The sequence below is a fragment of the Lissotriton vulgaris genome, chromosome 5 (assembly GCF_964263255.1).
Source record: "Lissotriton vulgaris chromosome 5, aLisVul1.2, whole genome shotgun sequence".
In the NCBI taxonomy this organism is placed as follows: domain Eukaryota; kingdom Metazoa; phylum Chordata; class Amphibia; order Caudata; family Salamandridae; genus Lissotriton; species Lissotriton vulgaris.
The window spans coordinates 1,295,775,634-1,295,787,993 of record NC_141693.1 but is presented as its reverse complement, the minus strand read 5'-3'; the positions used below and the strand labels follow the sequence as shown (position 1 = coordinate 1,295,787,993).

Below are 12,360 nucleotides of genomic sequence, written 5' to 3'. Positions count from 1 at the left end.
GGGAACCAAAAGCATCCCTGGCAAAAATGCTCAAACAGGCTTGATCCCTTTGTCTCCTCAAACAATCTCTATCCATCCATTCTCTCATTCTCCTCTCTTCCCCCTCACTCATCGCTTCTCTCTCTACCTGCTCCCTCCCTTGCTTTTTTCCCTGTCTTGACGTCTCCCCATACCCGCTGCAATTAACATCAGGACGTTGGGGAAAGTGACAGAGGAACCAGAAAGCGGCCCTGGTCTTTCAAAACTGGTCTTCAAGGGCTCCAGCCCACCTGGGAAAGGCTCGATGGAATAATTGGCCAGCCCTGCCCTGCCAAGATTAAGTCAACACTTCCTACCATGCATACAGCACAGAAAACTACCAAACATTTCATAAAGCATACAGTCATGCCCCCATGTTCCCTTTTGATATTAACGGTATTTTGGGCAGTACAAGATCTTCAAAAGTACCAGCCACAATAGCACGGGAGAAAAAGGTGGCTTAGTCATCAAGGTCATCCATAATGTGTTACGATTTCCTCAAAATAAGCCTTGGCCACTTCGGGGTTGGAAAAGATGAAGGAAGTGCATTCTCAGGACAGTTTGTGTTGGGCTAGGTTCCACAGGGATGCTGGTGTCCCTAATGGAAGAAATGTCTTGTGCAATTCCACAAGTTGTTTCCATTTGAGCACGATCTGCACATGAGTCCACAAACAATAATACACAACTACATTTAATCTGACTTAGGATGGCGACCTCTCTCAGGATATTTTGCAATTAAGGATCATTGACGGTGCCCACTGTCTGCCGTGAAACGGTGCTTGCCAATTTATTATGAAGCCTGAAGACCTTCTTTTCCACTGCGAAGTTAAAACATTCAGGTACAGTCATGAGTCACAATCAAATCACAAACCACAAAAGAAACAATCTTTTTTTCTGACAGAGGGGTAGAATGTATCATCCTTGTGCATCTTGCTTCCCTCATGTACTTCTGCTCGGTTCTCCAACTGTAAAACCCTGTTCTGGAAGACCTGTAGTTCTTGGATCTGCAAGCCAGTCTTAGCCCCTAAAACCTCCACTCCTGCTCTCTTTTCTTCCACCTTTCCCACTCATGCTTCCTTTGCAGTAACACACTTCTTCAAGGTGTCCAACCTTTTTGTTTTATTCTACAGTGGTCATCAGACTCTTGCCTTTCAACAACTTGTCACCTGCAAAATCTCCTCCAAAATCTCCACCATCTATCCTCTGCCACGGCTTTAAGAAATATAGTTTGTATCTTCTTAACTGTTTACCAGGCATTACATGAATAACTCTAGTCATGCCAATATTACTCCACCTCAGAACTCTTCCTGAGCCTACCGGTCAACCATGCCCTCTTGGGGTTAGGCTTCTCCTTCTACCCGTCATTCTGACCAATGCACCTCAGTTCAATGGTGGTTAAGTTGGCCTGTGCTTTGAGCTCCCACCTCCATATCCTGAGGGTGGCTGTGTGAGGAGACGGCAACCAAGGGGATTGGGTACAATGCTCTAAACACCTGAACCTGAGTCCCTGGTGCCTCTTTCCCCACTGTCTTATCAATACATACAATCCTGAAGCGGGAACCTCTTGGTTGCTACAGTTTTCTCACAAGATGTTGCAGAAGCCAATGACAGGACCAGGCTTTGTACCAACATACATGTCTCTTGTCATAAGCATCACTTGGTGTTCAGCAGCCCGCAGGGCCCAAGGTGAAAACCAGCAGCAGTGCATGAGCAGCTATGGCTGTTACCTTAAAGATTCACCCCTGCAATCCCATTGTTAAAGGCTGAAGTTCACTAATTGTACGCTACGATGTAATTGCTATTATAAAGCAATTTTGATTGTAATAAATGTTTCAATGTGTACTTATTCACTGGTTCAAGTGCCACTGATATAAATTGAGGGAGCACTATATTTAAATCCTAGCAGGTGATGTGGCTGTGTAAGAGCACTGACCCATTTAAATGACTCCAAAACATGTAGTGAGTGAAAAAGCACCACATATCTTTACTTGTTAGCTCCAAAAGTGATTGCACATGCATCCACAGAAACTTGGTACAGAGACTAGGAAATAAATATTAAAATGAGGAGAAATCAGGACCAAAAAATTACTCTTGAGAATCCCTTTTTGTTGATATTATACCTTACCCATGCATTACAGAGAACATAGGACTGTTGGATATGTTTACTGAAAACAAGTGGGTGCAACAAAACAGTTGCAGTTTCCAGAGACATTGGGTTGTGTCAATGTTGAGTTCTATAAATGTCCACCACCAATTTGGATAACAACAAAGACAATCATGTACATTAATTTAAACCTGGGAGATGTTAGCATGTGCGAAGAAACACATACTTTTTTTGCTTATCCATGTGGTGTTTTCTGTCTGCTCACTCTCAAAAATGTCTTACTCTTGAGAAGCCCCAATCTTACCTTCTCATATGGGATCTGCAGCAAGTCTAGCATCACTTTGTGAGCATCCATGTTTTTCAGCAACCTCTGCTGCTTCTTGCGCATTTGCTCTCCGACACCACACATCTTATTCAATCGTTCCAAAATCTGTAGGGTACAGAAGTCAAGGAAGGAGCGAAGTCAAAGAAGAGCCATCCAACAGTGCCTTGCTTTGTGGTCTGGTCCACTCAGCTTCTTCCAAATGCCACATCATCCCATTATTTTGCAGATCCTTCAATCTGTCCCTCGACAGGAAATTGCACTTTAATACATGGAAACTGCAACGGTTCACATGCTTTGCAAAAGAAGATTCATGCAAGTTAAATTGCCTATTATGCACGGATAAGTTATCAGAGAGCAGTATTCTCAACATTACAGACTTGTTAATTATGTCAACTTATAACATTCTCCAAAGTCATTCATTTTATTTGGACTATACTTCTGACATTTTCATCAGTGTCATTGATTATTCTTCCTAGTTCTTGCTGGGTTTTGTAAGGAGTGGATTACATCAGGAGAAACATCTCTGGAGAGGCTCTTTAATTTTTATGGTTATGAGGACTTGTGAGGTGGGCATGGGTGCATCTCTCTAAAATGAGGGTGTTGTAGGAGTAAACAGCAGCAACACTCCACCTCCTCTCTCAACAACATACGTATGTGGGAAGATGAGCTGTGGCCAGCTCCACTGCCTCCAGTTGCGTGTGATCCAAACAGGAAACAAACCAAACTGCTTATCAACCCCCGGGGCTGCTTTTGATGGTTGGTCCTGGTGCCAAGACTGGCTTCAGATTGTCAACGTTAGGAAAGAGGGGAAGGCTGTCGACATTTCTGAGGAATGCCTACTTTCTCAAACAGCTGGTAAATAAAGTATGGAGCTGGGGCTATACCAGAGAACACATGAAGAGCAGCAACACCACTGACATCCCGTAAACGTGTCTGAAACATAAGTGGGTTTAGATGAAATGCCTGCATACCAGGTAAACAAAGGCAGCAAGATAAACAGAGAAATTGTTGAATGCATGGCAGACAGAATCGGGCATTGCAGATTTGGTAGTGGGAGACATGGAACTGGGGAAGGGGCTGACCTGGAGAGATGGAGGAGTATTATCAGAAAAATGAAGATGCGGAGGTAAAGACAGACATGGAGAGGTGGCAGCTAGGGCAGAGGAAGGGGAGAGGTAGAGAAGGATATTATTGGGGAAGTATGGAGAAATGGATATAGGTAGAAAAGGATAGGGGAAGGTAGGGTAGCAAAAGATAATGAGACAATAGTACCAGGGAAAGGAAGACATGGAGAAATGGAAGAAGGACTCAACAGAGATATGGGAATGTGCCAGGAATGACTGCGGATAAATGGAGGAGTACACAAAATGGTGAAGGGAAACATGGAGAAGCAAAAGTTGACGGAAACATGAAGACATGGAGAAATGGAGACCTGGTTAGAGAAGGAATTGGCATGGTAGGGTTGGGGAACAAGGTAGAAGGGTTAAAAGTGGAGGGAGCATGGAGTAATGGACGGATAGTGTAGGAAAGAGAATGAGTGAGGAGAGAGACACATTGGTACAAGTAGAGGGAGGTACAAGGGTAGGAGTAGACATGGATGAGAGAATAAAACAGTGACAGAACAGGGGGCAGAAATTAAACCTACCTCTTAAATTTATGTGGATTATGACTAATTCCAATAAGTAATTCTGCATTTGGAATTCAGTGGCAGAATTTAATTTGACATTGACTTCACCGGGCTGATAAGTATGTGAATGGCATTTACAATCAACCAGTGATTGACAAGTGTGATACTCTTAGGGGCCAGATGTAGGACAACAAATACCGGTCGGTAACGGACGATTTGGAGAAGTGTGGCTCAATGAGTGGAGAAGTGTGGCTCAATGATTAGAGCGGCAGACCCTGATGCAGAGGTCTAGCCAGGGACCAGGGTTCAATTCCCCGCCTCGGCGGGTCTTGGGCTTAAAATTCCATGGACCTGATAATTCTTGCCTCGGTGCCTATTCCAATCATGGAGTCCCACTCTGCTACTCTGGGCAATAGCTTGCTTAATCTCCACAACGCTAAGGATGCCTGGCCTCCACCTTGGGGGTGCCCAGGAGTGGACGCCTCACAGGGAAAGCCAGGATGGGTTCCACAGCGGTATTCGTACAAGCGCCTTGAGACCCTTGCGGGTGAGTAGTGCGCTATACAAGTATCAATTTACAATTTCGGCCATTACCGACCGGTATTTGGTATGCGACATATAGGGGGCCTAAAAGTTACAGAATCGGTAAATTTGATTATATAAGTGAACTAAATTTATACTTAATCTTTGCTCTTGGGCTTTCACGTTCTCCGGTGTCTAAGCGAGGGATACTTAGTGCTTTGATCTATACTTTTGAGCTTTTACTGGGACTTTGTTCTATTGCACAATGGGTGATGGTTTACTATGGCAATTTGATTGTCTTTTCAATACTCTTTAGTTTAAAGTTTTATTATAATTGACGTGGACTAATGTGTATTTACCATACTTTAGAAATAATGTTGCTTATATTTTGCTTATTTGGGTTTGCAGCCCTGAAGAAGTCAAGGATGCTTTACTTTGCATGACGAAACACGTGTTGGCTGCTCTGAATTTTATACACTGAAGAACTACCTCATTGAATGTTTTGGATACTTGGATATGGACAGTTTGCTGTACCAAGAGAAGAACATCTGAATTAAAGGAAATTAAACAAATTTATGGACATTGAAACTTACTTTTTGTGAATGATACACTATTTCATGAATTGATGTAATGGTAGTTGATGTCTGTTAGAGTGCTCGGGAGGACATTTCTTATTTGTTTTTTACCCGGGTTTGAGGGTAAAGGTAGGGTTGTTAGGTAACCAACCTTTCTTCCCCTATGAGCACCACTATTTACTTATTATAATTTGTTACACTGTCCCAGATTCAGAGTCAGCACCCGTTCTGTGACCTGGTTACCTAGTGTCTAGTTGTTACACATATAGAACCCGATTAGAGATTGGATATCGGAGGTTTATTCTGGCCACGAACCATCACTGGAATGAATTGTATCATTAAGATCCTTCTTTTGATTGAAATGTATACATTATATTATTCATTTAAAAAAGCACCGACTTCTCCCACCATTGCTTTGCCACAGTTCAATAACACAGAAGGTTCATCTTAATGCAACTATCATTCTTTAGCTGAATTTCTGGATTTTGTGGTGACCACAGCTGTTAAATCACATGTGTTGTATTTACTTGATAAAGAAGAAGGATAATAGAAAAATACTCATCTCACGTTAGGATTTTGGTTCATGGGCCGTTGGCTTTTGGGCAAAGAACTCAGAAGATATGGCGGGAGTAGAGACTCAGGGTAGGAAGAGAAGCTTTGTCTCCTGGAACATTAATGGAATGAGGTGCCCCAGAAGACAGTGATTGGTAATGACATTTTTTAGAACTCTCTGAGGCACAGATATGTATTCTCCAAGAGACACACCTGACCGCTGATGAAGCTGGAAAATTGTTTCAAAACTTCTTCTGGGTCGAGAGCTTTTGTGTGTCTGGTCAAACAACAAATACCCGCGGTGTTGCAATTTTAATAAAACGGGGGTCAGTGTCTTCAATAAAATCTTTCCAGACAGACCAAACCGGGAGGTGGGTCATCGCGCATCTGGCTTTGGAAAGCATGGAGTTGGTTTGTGTGTCCTTTTATGGACCTAATGTGGAGGATTCTACATATATTTCGAAACTTTATTCCAAGTTAATTTTGGAAAATCTCCCTATAATTATAGGGGGTGATTTCAATGTCCTCCTTGACCCTAACAAAGACAGGTCAAATCAGTGTCATTACATAGGGGCACCCCATGTACGACGCGTAATGAAAAATTTGATCCACGACATGGGGTTGGTAGATGTCTGGAGAGAGTTGAAGGGAGAGGCTGCTGGATTCACGTTTTATAGTAAAAGACATCATCACTTTTCAAGGATCGACTACATACTTATAAGTAGAGATTTTTTGCCTGGAACCATGGCTATTTCCATTCTTGCTAGTCACCTCTCAGATCATGCCCCTATTTTATTTTCATACAAAAGATCAATGGAGGTAGCTGAGTCGAGATGGACTCTTAACAGGAGAATGTTATCGGATCCTGAAATAATCTTGGCCATCAAAGTCTCCTCTTTGGAGTTCTTTGAGTTTAACATCGGTTCAACATCAATAGGGGTTGTATGGGACGCCTTTAAGGCCAGTCTTAGAGGTAGGCTACACGGCCTTATATCCTCTAAAAATAAAATTGAATCCCGTGAGTTAAAATTAACAGAAGACAGAATTAAGACGCTAGAAGCAGATCTTCTCTTGTCAGGGAGTCGTCCATCCGAAAGAGTTGGTAAAATACAGGAGGATCTTGCTAAAGCCAGGTCAGAATACAGAGGCACGCTTGATGAGAAATGTAGGGCCCAATGGTTAAATAAAAACATGGAGAACTTTGAATATGGGGAGAAGGCTGGTGCCTTGCTAGCTTGGAAGGCCAGAACAGAGCGCACTAAAAACGATATAAGCGAGCTAGTTATCAATGATAGGGGAGATAAATCGACAGACATAGAGGACATAAAGAACTGTCTTCTCTCTCTTTTTATAGATCTTTATAAAGAGGATTTGAAACCCTCAAGAAATCAAATTCAGACCTGGCTGAGTTCTAAATTACTATCATCTCTAACGCAGGAGGATAGAGACCTTATGGACTTCCCGATCTCGTTGGAGGAAATTAAAATGCAAATAAAATCATTAAAAAAGAAGAAAGCATCAGGCCTGGACGCCCTCCCAAATGAAATATATAAACTTTTGGAGGACGAGACAGCACCAACATTGGGCTCTCTGTTTCAATCGATCTATAGTTCTTTGGGAGTTATACCAAGCTCTTGGCGAGAGGCAACTATTGTTTTAATACTTAAGCCTGGAAAGGATCCTTTGAGGGCTGATTCCTATCGACCAATCTCTCTGCTAAATTCCGATTATAAAATCTTTATGGGTATCTTGGCAGGGAGACTGGCCAAATTGGCCCTGAAGCTGGTCAGCTCCGATCAAAAGGGATTCATTAGTGGGCATTTTATTGAGGAACAGACACAGCTTCTTATTGGCAATATCGATCTGGCCACAGTAAGATCTGAACCCTTGGCGGTAGTTGCTCTCGATGCCGTCAAGGCGTTTGACAGGGTCTGTTGGTCTTACTTATGGGAAGTTTTTGAGACCATGGGCTTCGGACCTGTATTTGTCAACACGCTTAGACAATTTAATCAGGGAGCGTCCGCAAACATTTTGGTAAATGGGACGCTTACTTTTGGCTTTGAGATCCAAAGGGGAACCAGGTAGGGGTTTCCCATCTCTCCCCTCCTGTTTGACTTATATATGGAGCCGCTAGCTCAGGCTATAAAGCTAGACGATCAGATTCAGCCCTTTAGATCTCAGCAGTATGCATCTAAGATAGCACTATATGCGGATGATATTATTCTTTATACCAGCGATCCGGAGGTAACAATGCCAAGGGTAGAGGCCCTCCTGGGGGAATTTGGGTTAATTTCCGGATACCTAGCCAACTCCTCCAAGACAGAGGTAAATGTGCTGGAATATAACACACTGGACGGGGAAGACCAGCAAAGAGTTTAAATACCTAGGTGTTACAATATAAGCGATCTGGATAGAATTGCCCCCTTGAATTTGAAAAGGGTAATTAATGAACAGGATTGTCTGTTTGTAAGGTGGAAAAATCTCCCTTTGACCATTTTTTGTAAGGTGAATTTGGTCAAAATGACTATCCTCCCCAAATTAACTTATATTTTTAATGCTGTCCCTTTGAAGTTCCCTCAACATGACATCTCTAAGATACAGGGTAAGATCGGGAGCTTCATTTGGGGAGATAAGGGAGTGAGACTGTCCTGGAACAAAATTGAGGTGGAGGCTGCTTAAAGGCGGGTTGGCCCTTCCAGATATTAGTTGGTACCTGGTGGCATTTCAATTTAAAGCCATCAGGATGCTTCTAGCGAAACCTACAACTTCTTCTTGGGGAGTTCTTCTCAGCCAACAGACTTGCAATATTGAAGGTGGCAGAACAGAAGGGTTTCTCTATAAATTTGGGGCACCAAAAGTTTTCAAAAAGGTGTGCTTGAAGATCTTGAAGAATGCACTAGAAACTTGGTGCAAAGTAAGGACAAAGTGCAGGATAGTGTACTATTCTGTCCACGCTCCCATCTGGGATTCCCCAGGGCCTCAGCTTTGCCTTAAAGATGGGTTGGCTGCCCCTATCAGGGAGGCAGGAATATCCATTTGGTCGGATCTGGGGGACATCAATGGGGTACATCCGTGGGATGTATTGGAAGCTAGGATAGGCCCTGGGTTTTCCAAATTTAAGTTTCTACAACTGAAGTCTTGGTTCGAGGCAGCGAGCGGGGGTATAAGGGGAGACTGGGAAACTGAGCACCTCTTCATGTCAGAAAATCACATTGATCTGGTACAAGAAATTGGTTGATGCAGACGATAAGGATATTCCATCTCAGGCCTTGGTGTGGAGACAATCTCCTTTTGAATCAATAATAGAGGAATTATTAGAACCCTCCTTAAAACGTTTATATAAATACACCCAATCCACCAGCCTAAAGAAAAACCATTTCTTTGTAACTAACCATATCTATTATACTCCAGCTAAAATAGCAAAATCCGATCCAATCCCGGAGCCGAAATGGTATAGATGCATGGCCCCTAAAGCAAATGATAGCCATGTTTTTTTGGGTTGTACAAAGCTCGTAACATTCTGGGAAGGTGTTGGAGGTTCCCTCCGCAGGACTTTTGGCACCAATATCGCAGTCAATGAGACCCTAGTTTTTTTTGCTGATTGCTTATCAACAAAGGATCTAGCAGTAGGGGACAGAGGCCTTTTACTGTGCTTGATACTACTGGCTCGTAGAGAAATCTGCCTGAAATGGAAAGACCCCAAGACCGGAGGAATGTCTGAACTCTGCTTTTGCGATGGCTCGCCTAGGTGTGGCCAGTGTTGGCAACGCCTCTAATAGCCTCTGGCACCCTTTTATCACCATGGGCAGAGAACTGAGACTGTGTTGAAACTGAAAAGCAAAGGCCCCCAGTTCTATGATTACACCTTAAAACTCCAGCACAAAAAGCAGGTCGGGGGACCGAAGCACCCGCAGTTGGCCGGAGGGAGCCCAGGTCCAATAAAAATGGCTGTAACACTCTGTACAGTGCTTAAAGGTGAGATAAGGACAAAAAAAAGATAAAGAAGAAGGACATGTTTTGTACCCAGTGTGGGTCCTTCTAGCAATTCAGATACACAGAATGTCAGCTCCCAAAACTAACAGAGCCTTTGTAAGTTGCACCCAGAAAGCTTAAGTGATACTTTCCAAAAATACAAACATGTTATCCATTTCACCTTACTACGTCGGCCATAGATTGCCATTTTTCATTTGTAGTTGGTTTGTTGTATTAATTTAACAGAACAATATCTCCCCTTAGTATATGGGCATCAGAGTAAAGTAAAATCCAATATCACAGAATAATAAACAGACAATAACAATTGTCCATAATCAGTAGGAGCACAAGTTCCTTTTCATACAGATATCACTTTCACATCATGGGGGTCTTACCGCTTTCACCGTCTGGTAGTTATCACTGCTCTTCTCAACAGCTGGTTTCTCAAACCCCTCTTCACCCTGCTGTAAACACAATGAGACCATGTCAGGTAAGAAACCCTTGGACCATTATTCGTCTCTCAAACGGATATAAAACAAAGGTCTAAAGGCATGGAAGGGTTCCATTTCAGTGGATACCTCCTCTGGCAGTGGCTGATGCTGGCACAGAATCATCAAGTCAATCTTTTCAGGGACAAACATCTACTACAAGTCCATGCTTTGTTAGGTTGTTGATGGGTTCAGTTGCACCAACGTGTCGGAGAGGGGGTGGAGAGGGCAAGGAGAAGGACTTTAGTTAAGAATTATTTTCTTACATGGAATAGATTCGGAAGTATCCCTGGAGAACCTTGGTAGAGAGACATCTGTGTGCTTGGCATGGACTCAGGAGTAGACCCACAGGGACAGAACCCTGAGAAGTTATTGTCTACTTGAAACTGACTCAGAAATATTACTGGTAGCTTAACAACGGCACCAGAAAAGGAGAACTAGTAGATATATCTTCCAACCACATGAAATAAATACACTATAAACCTCAGAAGTAGTAGCTCCAAGAAAGAAGCAAGTCTGGTAGAAGAGGCACACGTGTCTTGGCTTGGAATCATCCACCTGTGCCCACATTGATTACAACTTTGGGAGAAAATGTATCTGACCTCGGTCTTGGAAACTTAAGGACACAGCCTCATCCCAGAAGCCTACTCTGTGCTCACCTCTTTCTTTTCCTTCTTGCTCCCTTCTTCTGTGCTGCTCCCTCCGGAGCTGCCCTTCTTATCCACCCACAGTTCTGATTTTTCCACCATTGTCCGGAGACAGTCAAGTTCAGTCTTGATTACTTTGTAGTTTTCAACATCCTGTGATGAGATGAGGAGCTGGACCTGATGGTGAGCGGGAAATAATATGGTGCAGTGAGAAGAGAAAAAAACCCTGAAATGAACAGTGCTGGCTGATTTTATCACTGCTTAATGTACATGTTTGGAGAATTGCACACAGTTTACAGAAAAAAACAATCGCTGTAGATCACACTCTGAGAGTCACCTATAAGGCAACTGGGTAAAAGTGCTAGGACAATGATCCACTCCTAAACACAACTGAAATAAAGTGAAAAGTGGCAATGCCTGCTATGTCAACGATTGTTTATAATTCTCTTAACCTCCTTTCAAAATAGATGCACCTTGAACAGCTCTGAAATTCCGATTTTTAGACAAAAGTGCACAATGAAACATCATTTATTTAACTCGCTATAGTACAAGGACAGGAGCAGGCATTTAGTACACGTTCTTATATACTTTTGATTTAGACAACAAATCTGCCACTTCGGTTTAGCCCTTGCAGGGTGTTATATGTTTTCACCTGCTTAAATGTGTGCAGCACCTCCTGCCTCTGGCTAAAGTGTTTGAAGAGCAGCTGCAGGGAGCCAGATACCAGTGAAGGATAGTCATTCATTGTAAGGCGGATCAGCACTCGCAAAAACATCCGCCCACCCTCGTCGTCCACCTCTAGCATGCTGTTGCTCTTCCTGGTGCAAAAAAAACAAACCATGTATTGAATCATACCATTGAGGAGGAAGTCTAAGGTAATTGGTCAGAGAAAAGATTACAAGCGCCCAGTAGAACAGTAGACAGTGATCTAAGATGCACAAAATATGTATCTTCGTACAATTTAAATTTCTCATACATGTGACCATTAGAGAGACATCCATTATCTGAAAACAGGGGAAGCAGACATGAAACTCACCCTACGCCAAACATGGCTTCTGCTTGCTCTCCTAATCGATCCAGATTCATCGAGGCACCTGAGGTAGAAAAGTATGTAACATAAGAGGTGCCCCAAGAGCTGTGTCATGGCTCTATAGCTGCAGAGATTGGGAAAATAGTAAAAGAAAGAGATATGAGGGTAATAATACAAAGATAGTGGGAGAGATCATGACAAGGAGAGGAAGCGCAAGATAAATACAAAAGGAGATAGAGGCAGTGTGTATGTGTGTGTATGAGCGTGATAAAAAGTTAGAAATTGAGATGAAGAGGGCAGGGCATTGATAATGAGAGCTTCAGTCACTGAGGGGCATATTATCAAGACAGGCGATAAAAATATCGCCATTTTAAGAAGCAGAAAACTGCCACTAAAACGGCGATAATGGGCTTGATAATATGCTCTATGGAATTCCAATTGAATCCCATGTTAGATGTCCTTCACATCTAACATGGGCTTCAATTGAAATTCCATAGAGC

At 42.8% G+C, this 12,360-nt stretch overlaps 1 protein-coding gene across 1 annotated transcript in view; it reads right to left on the bottom strand.

Moving 5' to 3' along the window:
• The window catches only part of ITPR3 (inositol 1,4,5-trisphosphate receptor type 3), a 588,642-nt gene that overhangs the window by 162,569 nt on the left and 413,713 nt on the right, over positions 1-12,360 (bottom strand). The window contains exons 24-28 of the mRNA XM_086923190.1: positions 11,867-11,924; positions 11,483-11,648; positions 10,843-11,007; positions 10,091-10,159; positions 2,427-2,552 (exon numbers count right to left, since the gene is read on the bottom strand). Coding sequence (XP_086779316.1) covers positions 2,427-2,552; positions 10,091-10,159; positions 10,843-11,007; positions 11,483-11,648; positions 11,867-11,924 — 584 coding nt within the window. The remainder of the gene's footprint in view (positions 1-2,426; positions 2,553-10,090; positions 10,160-10,842; positions 11,008-11,482; positions 11,649-11,866; positions 11,925-12,360) is intronic.